The following is a 16,465-nucleotide window of genomic DNA, read 5'->3' as shown; positions in this document are numbered from 1 at the left end:
TAGTTAAAATAAGGTTATTAGGGTGGGCCCCAAACCAATATAATGATTTCCTTCTGAAAAGGGGAAAGTTGGAAATAAGATATGCAATGCACACAAGGAAAACAATATGAAGATCAAGGCAGAGATCAGGGTGATGTGGTTAAAAGTCAAGAAACATCAAGATTGACAGAAAACCACCAGAAAGTAGGGGAGAGGCATGGAACTGATTCTTCCTGACAGCCCTTAAAAGGAACCAACCCTGCTGACACCTTCATCCAGCCTCCAGAACTGTGAGACAATATATTTCTGTTATTTTCCAGAAAAAGTATAAAGAATACTTGGGGAAATATAGTAGCTTTATCTATTGAAACGTTAAAATTGCCTTTATTTTTAAAGAGTATTTTTAAGTTCACAGCAAAATTGAGCAGAAAGTACAGTGTTCCCATATAGCCCCTGCCCCCATAGATACACAGCCTTCCTGACTATAAAATCCCTCACCAGAGTGCTATATTTGTTACGTTAGACAAACCTGCATTGACACAGATCCACAGTTAACATTAAGGTTCACTTTTGGTGGTGTACACTCTACAGGTTTGGACAAATGTATAATGATACATATTCATCATTATAGCATCATACAGAATAGTTTCACTGCCCTAAAAATCCCCTGTACAACATTTATTTATCCCTCCCTCTCCAACTCAGTAGGCAACCACTGATCAATTCTTCCTGTGTCCAGAATTTTACCTCTTCCAGAATGCCGTATAGTTGGAATCATATGGTGTGATTCTTACAGTATAATCATACAGTACTTTTCTTTCAGTTAGCAGTATGCATTTATGGTCCCTCCATGTCTTTCCATGGTTTGGTTGTTATTTCTTTTTAGCCATACTGAATTTTTATATACAGACCCTGATAAATTCACATATTAATTTGAATTATATGGCATATCATTAGATTACTTGGATTTTCTATATATTTTTTCCAATCCTTATGTTTTTTTTTTTTTAGTTAATGAGGAACTTGTGAAGAAAGACTCATAATGCCCACTTCCCACAGTCATTACCGTTCCCTGTTCCAGCCAAAGCAGAATGAATTTCTTTAGGCAGAAGGATGTTTATTGTCTCCCTCACACTTATGGGTCTTTCTTTCCCCATGTCTTCAACAAGGCAAAAGACATTCTTAATGATCTTTACTACATACAGAAATTTTTTACTCTACAGAGAAATTCTTTACTAGATAGAGAAATGTTATAGTGTATACACACACACACATATTCATTCAGTGGGGTCTCCCTGGGTCATTCCTAAAGGGTATATTTTCCTTTGAGTTTTCATTAGCTTGTTCTATTGAGGTGTTAAATCTCAGAAAATGGGATATAAGTTGGTTAGTATTATATTTTGGTTAAATTAATCAACTGCTGTTGATAACAACAGATCGATTCAAACTACTGGTTGCACTAAACTTGCACTTCAAAAATTGGGCAGGTATGTATGGCTGACAGCATCTGTTCTCCAATTGCTTTCACTAACGGCAATATTTTTAAAAAGTAATGCTACAACGGTTTCCTCAAAAAATAACAAAACCTGTCCAGTTTGCACGAAGTGGATCTGTAAGTAGGAAGTGCTTGTTCTTTTCTAGAGATGGGCTTATATTATGACATTTGTATTTACTGTGTTTCTGCAAATATAGACAAGACATTTGCATTTACCATATTTCTGCAAATATATCTTCATTAAAATTCCATTGCCACACCTGTAGCTCAGAGTACTCAAATTTATAAAATTATAAATAGAAAATAATCCATTTATTTATAGGGTGAAGGTAAATAAAGCACTAATCTAAACTTTATTCCTTCTGAACAGCAATATACTTTTTTTTCATTTTGTAAATCAGATCCCTTTCTATAAATCTGTTTTCAAGAAAAATTTATGCCCTGACTTTAAAGCTTTTGTAAGGATCCTCTTGACCTCAACAATAAATGGCTAGACATCAGTGTTGACTGTTTCCTAGCAACAAATTAAATGTTAGTACATTCTTGATATTCACATGGTCCCTTCATTTCAGAAAGCTATTTATTAAGGTCAAGGTTAATTAACACTTCAGATAATAACAGAGACCCTTTGTCAGCGTCAAGAATTATTCCTGCAAATGTCATTGCGTCAGCTACAGGAAACAGGGGCTTTTTATCTTTTTATGATCTCACTCACAGCCACCTATCATATGGAGTGGTCTGTGTACAATCAGAGTAAATCACAGCAGTTTTTCTCAGGGCTATGTTCTAACCAGTAGCTGCCAAATACTAATATAATATTTGGTGTAGGGCCAAATGGGTAATTTCTCCTTCTCTTTTACATCTGCCTATATATGAAGGATTCCATGCAGTGAGACCAAGCATAATAAAATCTAATTGGAAAAAATACTTCAGAAAGAAAACTAGAAAGTGGTATCCCATGGGTAAAATCTATTTGTGTGCTAAAACATCTTTTGTTAGGTCAAGCATAGACTTCTTTCTAATGTCTTTCTTTGATCAACTCGTTCCCAAATTTCAACTCAACTGAATGACAATGTACTGAAAACAACTTGCAATTTCCTGGGGCCCCAAAATAAAGTGAAATCAAACAACTCAACTTTGATAATGGAAAAACACTTTCTTGCTCCTAAGTAATGAGTCAAATGAACTGTTACAAGAAATCCATTGTGTGTCTATCTACTCTCCAATGAACCACATATGGAAAAATATATTAACCAATCACCTTCACGTGCATTCAAACCCATTCTACTAGAACTAATGTGCTGTTCCCTAAACTGCCAAAGATAAAAGTAATTTCTTTTTTTTTTTAAAGATTTTATTTATTTATTTGAGAGAAAGAATGAGAGAGAGAGAGCACATGAGAGGGGAGAGGGTCAGAGGGAGAAGCAGACTCCCTGCCGAGCAGGGAGCCCGATGCGGGACTCGATCCTGGGACTCCAGGATCATGACCTGAGCCGAAGGCAGTCGCTTAACCAACTGAGCCACCCAGGCACCCTGATAAAAGTAATTTCTGACATTGTTTATCACAAATGAAAATGACAGAAGTCTAAGATAATCCTAAAGAATAAAACAACGTTAAACTTGAATAGGAAGGAAAGGGTAACATAACATGCAGCACATACTATTTTCATATTTAAAGTGAGCCCCCCAAAAAAGTGAGACCCAAAAGAAGTGAAGATGAAAACAGAGACTCATGCCTAACTGTAAACAATTAATGTAAAAACACCTATTGAATTTGATGAAATGCTCCCATATATCAACTCCTGGGGAAGAGTAAATGGAAACATTGCTTGTATCCAAAATCTTCCACAAAAAATTTGGTGATATTTCCCTTAAGGAGAGATTTTTTACTTTAAAAAAATATAAATGGACTTAAGTGGACTGATGATTTTTACTGAAAAAGACCCATAAATACTTATACCCAACAATTAAATTTTCTTTCAACAATAGTAATAAAAGCAAAGTGGTGTCTAATAAATATAGGATCTAACATGTTCTTTTAAACAATTCTTTCCCCTGTATATTAAGGTACTTCTCAACATTTAGAGAATTAATTATTAAATACAATACTTTTCTAATCTGTAATAGGGAGTGTCTTTTCTTATTCAAATCAAACCTTTTTGTACACACAATAGTTGCAGCAATTAGCAATGCTTTTAAATAATTTCTTTGACTTAACAATTAGAGCTAAAATTATTAATGGATTAATCTCATTTATAGAGGGGAAATTTCTGTGTAACTTCTATATAAAATCCCTATATGATTTCTGTAACTATAGTACACAAATAAAATTTCTAAGCACTGAAATAAAATGCAAATGATATAAACCAAAGATGAACTGCTATAAATAAATTATATACCATGTTTCTCTGTTGAATATGAGAATGTTCTATTAAAAGTTTGACAAAAATGTCTACCTGAAGGTATCTCCAGGACAAACAATGTATAATTAATAGGTTCAGAGGAATAAATCTTAATTTATTCATTTGTTCATGATCATTTGTTCATGATTCATTTGTTCATTAGGGGGTCAATGCAATTTTAAAAAAAAAAATCAAGAATATGTCCTAGATGGGATAGTCACCTTATAAAGTGATGATATCTTTTTCATGTTTATATTTAATGTTTCATAAAAGCAGTAAAAAAGAAATAATGATGACAGAATTCTAAATAGTGGCCTAAACAGTTATGCTACTTAGTGACCTTGTAACATATACAGCATTTGGGATTCATAAAAGTGAAAACTAAAAACCCCAGGAAAAAAGGCATTTGATATGAAAGAAAGACATACTACCTTTTATTTCATGTTGGCTTGCTTCCCGTCTTCTTTCTAGTTCTTTTCTGTCATAATTCAACCTCTTTAAGCACATAATTCCATATTGTAAACTTGTTCTGTTATTTTTTTTTTAAAAGAAGAAAACACATAGAATTTACTCAGCAGATAATAAATGTTCTTTGATTAAGCATACTCAACACTATGCACTACTTCTTAGGGCAACAGAATAATAAATTACATTTGCAATTAAATCCTTTAGTACTGGTGGGAAACAAACTACAGTTATTTGAAGCACACGAGGTTTCTAAAGAGTAAAAATATTAATTTCAAAATAAGAAAACCACAGTCTTGAAAATAACTATGGATTATGTTGTTCATCCATATGTCTTTGTCTTCCATCAAGCTATTTTGGCATTATTTGCAGACAAATGAACACTTTACTCATTTGGAAAGAATTTAAAACCACTATTATGATGAGAGGAAGGAATTTATAAAAAATGAATACTTTCTTCTTAAGCTGATGAGAAAAAAATATAAACACATGAATAAGTTAAAGTAAGACAGAGAACCACATACCAAAATGAATAGCTACCACCTTTCAGTGATACAGAGTATGTGAAAGAAATAAGTCAGCAGATAATGAAATTCTGTGTGGAAAGGATATTGTGGAAGAGCAGAAAACTGATCAGATCCTTAAAGGTCAGGTAGCAGAGAAAGGGTTATTAAAGAAAATGGAGCACCATGAACACAGGGTCGCCAATGAAATTTTAAATGTGTGGTGATAATGAGACATACTGTACAGAGTTGGAAATCCATGCCAGGAAGTAAGGAGGAATATGATTACATATGGAGAATGGGGTAACATTAAGGAAAGCCTCATTCGGCATAAGCGTGGAATACATCTAGGTGACAGAGAATTATTTGGATGGTTTTCACAGCAAAAAGAATTGATCATAAATGGTTTCTTGTTTCGGTGTAAGAAGACTAACTTGGCAGGAAAGCCAGAGATGGGGAGAATAGGCAAATCTAAGGATAGGGAAATCAATTAAGGGGTCAATGCTGTGAAAATAAAGGGCACAAAAAGGACAACTGCCATGATCATAAAAGGAAAATCCAGACAGTAGAGATGTACAGAGAGAAGAAAGAAGACAGGGTGATATTAGATATAAAAGATGTGAAAGAGTACAATAGGAAAAAAGAATTTCTAGGCTTCAAGAGTAAAGAGCATTGTTATTAGCAATTTCTTGTTTAGAAATACACAGAAATTTCGACACACACACTGGCCAGGTTACACCCAAGCATTGGAAGCATTTCTAAGCCTTGCATGTTAATAAGGACAATGCTGAGTTACAATATTTCAGAATCAGAAGAAATGGGAAAAAAGTCAGTGTTATGGGCTGAATTACATTCCCTCAAATTCAAATGTTCAGCCCTAACCCTCAGTATTTCAGAATATGACTATATTTGAAGATAGGGTTTTTAAAAAGGTAATTTAAAATATAGCCCTTAAGATGGGTACTATTCCAGTCTCACTGGTAGGTGTCCTCATAAGAAGAGGAATTTTGGGGGCACCTGGAGGGCTCGGTCAGAGAAGCGTGTGACTCTTGATCTTGGGGTTGTAAGTCTGAGCCCCACGTTCGGTGTAGAGATTTCTTAAAATAAATACATAATTAAAAAAAAAAAGAAGGGGAAATTTGGACATGCTGGGAAGAGAAAACCGGGGAAATGCACACACAGAGGAAAGATCATGTAAGGACACAAGAAGAAATCAGCCATCTGCAAGCCAAGAAGAAACTAATCATTCTTACACCTTGATCTTGAACTTCTAGATTCCAGAATTGTGAGCAAATCAATTTCTGTTATTTAAGCCACCCAGTCTGTGGTATTTTCTTATGGCAGCCCCAGCAAACTAATATAGTGGAAAAACAGATAATACAGATGTAATAATAGTCATAGGTATTAGGTAGCTTGAGGTTAAACCAATGGCTCTTGGCTCATTTCTGCCAGGTTTTTATACATAATATAAAATTGTACTATTAAGATATATATTATTACATCAATGTCTATCAGATGGAAAACTGGGCCATAAAACGACAGTGGGATGCACTATGCAGTCAGTACTACCTGCTTTAAGTCAGAACTAAGTATAGCATAAAGGTGAAGTTTGTGTATTTCCCTGAACCAAGAGAACCCTGTTTCAGTAATTTTTATTAAAAAAAATCATTGTAACAATCATTTTTACTATAATGTAAAACAATTAAAAACCTAGTGAAGAATGGGAAACAGGCACAAATATATCATCAAAAGATTCTAGTATTCGAAAATCTAATACAACCACGTAAAATTTGAGTTCAGTGAACAGTGAGTTCATTGCCTAATAATGTGTATACGATAGGGTAATTGAGAGTCATACAAAGCTGTTCTTTCTACTGGATAGAAATCATTCAGCCTACTTAAACACAAATCATTCACCAATCTACACTTACCTGAACTAGAAAAGTACGTGTTCAACAGAGCAAATACTATTCTTCCATCATGTAATAATATCAAAACATAGGAAAACATCTAAAGTCTACTTTTATCCAAGCTAAATGTCTTTAATTTATTCAACTTTTCAGGATGCCTGGGTGGCTCAGTCAGTTGGGCATCCGACTCTTGGTTTCAGCCATGGTCTCAGGGTCATGGTCTTGGGGTCATAGTCTCAGGGTCGTGGGATTGAGCCCCGCATCCAGCTCCATGCTGGGAGTCAAGCCTGCTTAAGATTCTCTCTTCCTCTCCCTCTGCCCCTCCCCCTAGCTTGCATGGGTGCTCACTTGCTTGCTCGCTCTCCCTCTCTCAAAATAAAGAAATAAATTTTTAAAAATTCAACTTTTTCACCAGGCTCTTACCACTTTATCAATAACAATTTAATACCCATAAATTAATAGTTTCTTTCTTTCTTTTTTTAAGATTTTATTTATTTATTTGACACAGAGAGAGACAGCGAGAGAAGGAACACAAGCAGGGGGAGTGGGAGAGGGAGAAGCAGGCTTCCCGGGAGCAGGGAGCCCGATGTGGGACTCGATCCCAGGACCCTGGGGTCATGACCTGAGCCGAAGGCAGACGCTTAACGACCTAGCCACCCAGGCGCCCAAATTAATAGTTTCTTATTGTCATCTCACCAGATGGTAGGACTTTATTAAGTCTGAAAATAAACACAATCTAAATATGCCCTGTAAGCCATTAACCAAAACTGAGATTTTTGTGCCAAGTATAAATCATATCTTTTTCACCTGATCTACTTTTAAAACATGGATTCCCATCCAACGTTTTAATGGTTTTTAAAAACTACATCATATTTATCTCTACTAAATTTAATCCAACAGTGTCAACAACTGTATTAAGATTCAAAACATCTCCATAAGTTTAATTGAAGAGCTCCAATTATTATCTCTTTATCCCAACTTTATGTCATATCAACATATCTGATTTTTTATACCATTTTCATTTCAGTCACTAATTAAATGTTGGACAGGGTGTGAACAAATAGGGTTTTGCAAGCCAAAATCATCTAGATTTATATTTATTAATTTATCATCATAATAAACTATATATGAAATCATAAAACAAACTCAACTATAGAGAACAAACTGAGGGTTGATAGAGAGAGTTGGGTGGGCGATGGGTTAAATAGGTGATGGATATTAAGGAGGGCACTTTTTGCGATGAACACTAGGTATTGTATGTAAGTGATGAACCATAAATTCTCCTGAAACTAATATTATGCTATATGTTAACTAACTGGAATTTAAACAAAAACCTGAGGGGCACCTGGGTTGCTCAGTCAATTAAGCCTCTACTTTCGGCTCAGGTCATGATCCCATGGTCCTGAGATTTAGCCCCGTATTGGGCTCCCTGCTCAACAGGGAGTCTGCTTCTCCTGCTCTGCTCCTCCCCCCTGCTCAATGTGCTCTCTCTCTCAAATAAGTAAATAAATCAATAAATCTTTAAAAAATAAATAAATAAACACTTGAAGTGAACAAAAAAGAATCATAATCCCACTGACAATTTCTCACCTAACCTACAAAGATACCAGCATAACATTTATGACACGGTATTATAACAAGCTTCTTCGCCCTAGATGGTAAACAATTTGAAAAAAGAGGTTGCATTTTATTCATGTGTCCTTATGGCTGTCTCAAAATCCATTCAGTATTTTTTTCTGAAAATTAATGCACAAATAAAAATATTAAAAGATTTATATGAAAACAAAAAAAATATTTTCTTCAGAGAAGAATTCCTTCTCAAATTTTTTCTAAGCTTCCCTGGTGGTCTAGTGATTAGGATCCAGTGCTCTCTCAAATTTTTCCTAGTATATACCTAAATTATATAATTTATAACCATATATCTATTTATAGAGTTGAAACTGACTTAATTTTATTCTTAATAACTTCCTAATATAAAAATATACACAGATACAAATCACAAACATGGAATTTCCCAAAGATACAGAAAAAAAAGATTTACACTGCATGAGAATTGTGTACATGTGTGGTTCCATAAACTTTGAGCTCATAATATGTACAAAGCTCTACATTAGATAGTCCCTGCAATTTGCTGCATGAAAATATTCACCAAGTATATGCACACAGGTGTTTTGAACAGCATAATTCTCTATCTCCTAGACATCTTTTTGTTCTAGTAATATATACATTATTTATCGTTTCATTTTAATTACTATTTGAAAAAAACCTACCGATGGAAACTATCCACCATTTTTAAATGGACACGGAGATCTTTTTTTGTTAGGTGATCTAACATTCTTGCATCTACCAAGCATTCCATGAAATAACTTCTGTATTGAGGTAACCCCAGGCTGGGAAGCCATTCATTTCCAATCCACTCGTGGTTCATATCTCCATAAGCAAGAGTCTGTAGAAAAACCGGACACTAGAATTGTTTTATAGCAGTCAAGTTTCTTAGCCAATAAGATGAGATGGTAATAGGAGGATATTGCATATTATGATAACTGACATTTAATTACTATAATATATGGGAAAAAAGCAGAAATAATATCTAGCCTTTAAGTATTTGATTTAATTTGATAAAATGAAACTCTAGGTACATGTATCATGGCACCTGCTTATAGGAAATGATTGTGTTTGTTTTGTATTCTCAAAAGAAATTATATTATATACAAATATGCATTTTTAAATTAAAAAACAGAATTAATGACAAAATATAAACACTGAGATTCTTTGTATAGGTAAGTTTATTTAATATAACTGATTTTTATCTGTCTGCTAATAGTCCACCATCTCTTCGATGCTACTATTAGCATTACCATGGCATTATTGCAAATCTCAACATGAAAGTAGAGACCTTAGTAAACAAATAGAGAAAGGAGCAACAAGTCTAGAGAGACAGAATGCTGAAGCTTTTTGTGGACACTGTTGTTATCTAGTGAAGCATGCAGCCAGTGGTCCATAAAGGTCACTGGGAATAATCAGTCTCTTTTAGAAATCAATCAGTATAGACTCTGTATTTAAGAAGCAGGGTATGGTCAAAAAACAAAGAAATAATCTAGTTATTTAATATAACAATATGAAAGAACTCATCTAACCAAGCATTGTTCATGACAGCCAAAATGAAAACCAAAGTCAACCATCACCTCTAAACCAATTGTTAAAAAGGACTATTACTATCTACTAATTTTACAGTTCTTTATGTTACAACAAATTCACAGTTGTAATTATAACATGTATTTCTAATGAAAGTCTCAGGCTCTCCCCTTCTTTTGCGTGTTCTTAAAAAGGATGAAATTCTTACCCATATCAAAACCAAATACCACCCTAATTTACTGAATGTTTAAACATAGGTCCTAGTAATAACTGTATACCAAGTTTTTCTTATAGTCAAAGGTTTGAATCAGATGCCTAATCACGTGCATTAATTCTTTTGGTTGTATGTCATGTGGATATGCTGAAAAATGTGCAGCTTCCTTGCAAACACACATGCTTGTTCAAAGTACAGATGCCTGTCTCATATGGCCATCTCAATTAATGGAAGTGACTTCCGATCTGCAGTCTCATGCTGACACATGGCCTTCGACCCCAGGCCGCCCACGCTTTCCATTATACTTTAAAGCACATGTTTTGTAAGGTTTTTTGTAACACCCCCTTTTATATCCAACTTGAATGATTCCTGATTAAATATATTCAGGGGCGATTTCAGAGAAATTTAAGTTACAGTTCCTTCTTTTGAAAAAGAAAGAAAATTTCCCTTTCAAAGAGGCCAGGTATGAAATGATATTCATTTTCTTAGCAAAATATGGTGATTTAAAAGGACATATATAGTATTAAACATAACAAATTCAAATATACATATTAGCTTAATCCTAAGCTAAGTGAAGATTTATATTATGACATACTACAGTTTCTTATTTTATATCCTCATAGAGTACTAAATGATATTGTTTTAAAGCATATGAATTTCCTACCTGGGCCCAGCTTCCTTCCTCAGATTCTTTCTGTGTTAGCAGCAGGGAATGATTAATAAAGCAGATGAATATAAATTAATCTCAAATGAAGACAGTAAAATTATTCTAGCAGAAGCAAAACTGTTTGTTATTGAAAATGTTAATTATGACTTAAGTAGATAAATACACTGATCCTTATTCAAACCCATAGTAATCAATATAGCAGTTCAAGAGCAGCCATGTGGTTTCCAGTTAATTCCGATTAAACATACACACATACAACATATGGGCTTTTCATGATATTTGATCTGGTCATTCCAAACCTTTTTTTAATTCTTAAAAGTATGTTGTTTTCCAAATGTAAATGTAAAAAAAAAGCTACAATAAAAATTCCTGATTCTATATATACAAGTATACAATACACGTAAATGTTTTTTTTTAAAGATTTTATTTATTTATTAATGAGAGACAGAGAGAGAGAGAGAGAGAGAGAGGCAGAGGGAGAAGCAGGCTCCCAAGGAGCAGGGAGCCCAATGCGGAACTCGATCCCAGGACCCTGGGATCATGACCTGAGCTGAAGGCAGACGCTTAACCATCTGAGCCACCCAGGCGCCCAATACATGTAAATGTATACACACACACACACACACTGAAAAAAATCTAACATAAAGTAAATTAATGAAGTACAAAAAGTAACTGTTTCCCTCTAACAAAGCTTTGTGGTAATCAAACAGATTTCAGCAACAGTCAACAACAAACAAAAGCAAACATGAGTAAAACCAAACCCAACAAAGTGAACTAGAAATATAGTTAGAAAATGACATTGGTATTTTTATCCTTCATAAACTAGATAATCAATTTTTCACATATGGATACAACCAAAAAGACATTAGATTAAAAGAAGCTGCTAAGAATAAAATGTATGACATACAACTTTGTTACTTTAAATGAAAAATGAGTATATGTAAGACTATATTTTTAAAAGCTGACAATTATAATCAAAGTCACTAAAAATTTCTTTAAGCCTGTGCTTTGAATATCAAATGAACAGAATATTTTTGGAGGGGTGGAGTTTTAAGTTCTGTATTGGTAAAGTACAAGAAACTAAATGCTTGTATTAAAAATGAGTCTTCAGGGAGCCTGGGTGGCTCAGTCAGTCAAGCATCTGACTCTTGATTTTGGCTCAGGTCATGATCTCGGTTGTGTGAGACTGAGGTCCACACTGGGCTCCGTGGTCAGCAAGGAGTCTGCTTGGGATTCTCTCTCCCTCTCCTCCTCCCTCTCCCTCTACCTCTCCCCTCTATCCCTCTCTCAAATAAATAAATAAATCTTTTAAAAAAAAAGAAAAAGAAAAAAAGGAGTGTTCAATCTGAACTTTTCTATTACCAGTTTAATTGGGTTTGATAACATGTATTACCTATGAATATGCCCAATACTAGGTGATAGCTGTTACTAAAAATTCCCAGGGTTGCAAAATGGATTAATAAGCTTTGTAAAATTCTTGATTATTGCCCGCACATTACAAACTCATTATGACCATCTAGCCCTGTTTCATTAACAATGTTCAAGTGCAGTAAAATGAAACCTTAACGAAAAATATTAGTTTTCATGCATATCGCTATGGAAACATACCCATTACTCTGATCTGTCACACACAAAATAGCTTTTTCATCCCAATAGCAGCCAAATAACTATTTTTCATGTTCAACAAAGCTGTAAGACTAACCGTTTTTGCTGGAGCAGCCAGATTTTCCATTTCTTCATGGGTCACCCAAACGTTGCCTGAAGGCTAGTGAGGAGGCCCGCGGGGAAGCAGTGGGATCCACGGGAGGGAAGCAGTGGTAAAGAAGAAAGGCAGCAGTACTGTAAGTTACCAGCCCCACAGCAACACGACAGTGCTCTTGCTTCTACAGCATGCACAGGAGAGACAGCATTGCTGGTTTGCTCAGAGCTCCCTTTTTCTTCTACTTAAAAAGATTAAATAGAAAGAGGCATGCTGTGAAGCTCCTGTGGGATAGATTTAAAATGATGCTCCTGTGATTATTAATCAGGAAAAAGGCCAAATCACGATTTGCATTTCAAAGGTAGGGAGCTATTGGATCCATTTTTTTTTTTTGTAATCATAAAGAACTGATTAAATTTGATCTGTAGGGGAATGTATTTATTTTTCTTCAGAAAACAAAAGCACAGGTACTTTGCTGTGCAATTACCAGTATTTCATTCACAAAGTTTTGATTCTTCAATGTCCTTGAAAAGAGAAAATTGGTGGTCAATACAAAGCAGAAAGCACTATCATCATCTATCTGGAAACTAACATCAGTTTTTCCCAAATGATTTCTTCCTTTTATAATTCCTTATGTATGTTGTTTTCCTATATTCTTATAGAGGAAAAAGAAGTAAAATGCTACTTTTAATTTAAAGGGTATTTTTTTAACCTTACTAAATGCTGTCAGAAATTACAAAACCTAGGCTTCCCAATTTCTCAGCAGTGTCCTATACCATTATAGAGAATAACATGATGTAAAAGGAAATTTTCCTTTTAGCAGGCACTATTCTTTTATAAAGTCGCATTTGTTTTCTAAATAAGATAACCCATGATATTTGCTCTATACACTGAATAATGCACAATTTCTAAACTAAAGTCCAGTTAGTAACATACAGATCAGACATGTTGTTGATGGGAACGGCTACTGGGAACCACTTCCCATTAAATTCCACCATTTCACTGGGAAATTCTTATGAACACTGCAAGGTTGTCCAAGTACGTCCATCCTATAGTTACAATGGAATTTATATCCCATACATTGCTTACAACTTGTTTTGGAAGGGGTCTAGAATTGGAAGTAGGAAATCTGATGCCCCCACACAAACCTCCACCATAACTCTCTCTGTCGTCTTCTACCAACACACAGTACTGTTTTAATTTTCCTTCTGTTAAACATTATGTTATAATTTGAAAAATAACTACATATAAACTAAACTGATGAGTATAATTCAATATAAGAGAAATCTCATTTATAAGAGAATTATATATATATGAGTAATGCGTAATATAGAATAAGAATATATATATAGTTGAGTAACAAAGGGGAGTTATGCCCCACATTGGGCATAGAGCTTACTTAAAAAAATCCCAGAGGACAGCCATCATATATGTAAAATTTATATGTGCAAAATTCTCATTTTCCTACCATTTTGGAATTTAAAGTATATCTGAATTTTTCCCTATAAGATAAAACTATGTGTACTTAGGAACTATTTTGAATACTGGAGTCACCTACGTTATTAAGAGCCCCTCCCCTCTACTCCCAGCTTTTGGGAATGGTGCTCAATATAAACAGAGGCATATGGATGTATGAATCATTAAATCACTTGGAATAAATTGCTTTTATTAACTTTATGAAGAGTGTACTATACTAAAAAGAACTTAACACTCCTGTGTCACATACCCTTTATACCCAGAGACCACAGTGCTTTGCCTGAATGGCTGTACTGTTTGTTCAAAGGGAACTGCTGTGATGGTTACTCGAAATTCACTTAAGCCAGTCTCGTTTTACAACGATTTCTGTAGCTTTTCTGTTAACTGTGAATCCAAATAATTAAGATCTCCCTCCTTCTGTAAGAAACTTGACCTGTATTATCTCATACTGGAATTCATACATGTATAATCCCCTTCAGAGTTTATCTTAAAGTTTATATTGGCCAGTCTATCATCATATTCTGGAATGGGCAAGATGCTTGAAGCCAGGGTTTTATCTGTAGCTCTTTACATGCGAAATAATATATACTGATATATAATATATACATGCAAAATAATATATACGGCTGGCAAACTTTCCTAAGTTGTATGTTAGTTGTTCTCTTTTGACCTGTAGTTTTACTTGTGAGGAACACTGTCTGTTCTAGAATCTTGTAAAGTAACTCATAAAATAGCTTCTGCACAACCCAATCATTTAGACATTCGTTGAGGTTTCAACAAGTTGATTTTATAAGCAAGCCCATGCGCCATAAGTCAATTATTCAGATTTCTTTCTCCTCACCACCTGCTAAAGGTATGGAACTTTCACCTGGGTAAGTAAGTCATAAAGGGATGATGTAGGGCATAAGCATTCCAGTGAAGAGCATGTCTTAGGGAATAGCTAGAGGGCGAGGCTTTGAGCAACCAAAGGACAGAGGATACTATGCCTGGGGTCCAAAGATAAAGAGTGCAAAAAAGTAACTTGGAAAAGCATAAAGGACAAGGATCACATAATTTGACTGTGGTTCTCTGAGAGCCATTGAAAATGACTTACTCATTCCTTGGCAGTCTATGCTGTAGCCCCCAATTCTGAGCTGAAGAATACCTACCTATAGTCATTTTCATGTGTGTGTGTGTGTGTGTGTGTGTGTGTGTGTGTGTGTGTGGTTAACAGTCTGAATCTAATAGGTGATTTCTAAAATTTCAACTATCTGGAAATTTACCAAATTATAATAAAGATGCTTGAGTTCTAGCAATGCCACTTTTCAGTAACTACCCTAGGACATTTCCTAAACCTCTCTAAGTTTTAGATTCTATATCTGTTAAGTGGGTTAGGAATGTACTTCATACTAGAAAAAATATTGAAAAATTTATAATATAATCAATTTTGATACAGGTCCGAGACTAAGATAAGGCAGGTAAGGTATCAAGGGGACTAAACTTAAGGAAGCACTCACTTTCATGGCTGTGCAAATGCAAGGTCAGCACCTGACAGAGCATGCCTCCCTCAGTATTGTACTTGACCTGCCTGAATTGCCTCACCTTAGTCCAATCAGAGTAGAATATATAGATAGTATTATCAAATGAGAACTAGGAGGAAGATTCCTAATGGTTGTTGAGGATTAAAGCACTTACCTAATTAAGTCATTCAGGAAAGAGTTACAACATAAAAATAAATATTAAAATTAGTTTAAGAGATAACTCATGAAAATTAATTATGGGAAAATAATCACTTCTCTTGCTGGCAGAAATAGAAAATAAGTAAAGCAGCAAGACCCCAGAATAATCCTAAACCTTACCTTACCTGGAAGTAACTTCTGTTACTTCCTAGGTCATTTTGCAGTATTATTCTACTTGATAATTGAGTTACAAAGTAAATAAACTTGACATTTACTTTTCACATTCGAAATGGCCCAGAATCACATTTCTCCCCATCTGATTTTATGTTTTTCAGTATAAGAAGAGAAATATTTCTTATTGTATGAAGACTAGCATTTGCACAATTGCACCTCACTTTATTATGAGGTTACTAATAATGGAAAGGGGAACCAAAGCAGACTGGAAGAGTGCCGTAAAACAGAAGAAAACAGGTAGATGCAGGAAGCAGGAGGGTGTACTTAACAGTAGCATAAACTCTGGGGCAAACCACAAGGTGGTGGGACCTTCAACAAGTCACTTAACCTCTCTGTACAGCAGTTTTCCCATCTGCACAACAGATATAAAAAAAAAAACACCCATCTCATAGTGTTGTTGTTGTGGGGCTTAAATCAGTGATAACATGTAAAGCACTTCAAACAGTACCTGACACTTAGGCATCCACTGATGTTGGATATTATCACAGTTTCATTAGAAATTTACAATTTCTTTAGAAATTTTGTTAAGCAATTTCTACTCCAGTAAATCTTTTGTTTCATAAATGCTCTTTGTTTCCCCTGTATATTGTGCTGACTGATGCCTATTTTGTGCTTCACATTTCTGCTC

General features: G+C 34.7%; 1 protein-coding gene across 23 annotated transcripts in view; it reads right to left on the bottom strand.

The window, feature by feature from the left end:
* PPFIA2 (PTPRF interacting protein alpha 2) overlaps positions 1-16,465 on the bottom strand; it is a 467,388-nt gene that overhangs the window by 9,487 nt on the left and 441,436 nt on the right. For 11 of the 23 annotated variants that reach the window (XM_073900584.1, XM_073900585.1, XM_073900588.1 and 8 more), the window contains 4 exons: positions 12,473-12,535; positions 10,768-10,797; positions 9,025-9,218; positions 4,308-4,405 (listed from right to left, as the gene is read on the bottom strand). In XM_073900584.1, the coding sequence (XP_073756685.1) occupies positions 4,308-4,405; positions 9,025-9,218; positions 10,768-10,797; positions 12,473-12,535 (385 nt within the window). The other 12 variants (XM_073900586.1, XM_073900594.1, XM_073900605.1 and 9 more) reach the window with 5 other exon arrangements.

Source organism: Callorhinus ursinus, unplaced genomic scaffold (assembly GCF_003265705.2).
Source record: "Callorhinus ursinus isolate GAN/ISIS: 27379988/994484 unplaced genomic scaffold, GSC_fseal_2.0 scaffold14, whole genome shotgun sequence".
Lineage (NCBI taxonomy): Eukaryota > Metazoa > Chordata > Mammalia > Carnivora > Otariidae > Callorhinus > Callorhinus ursinus.
Note: the sequence above shows the minus strand (reverse complement) of the source record. Positions and strands in the feature narration are given on the sequence as shown.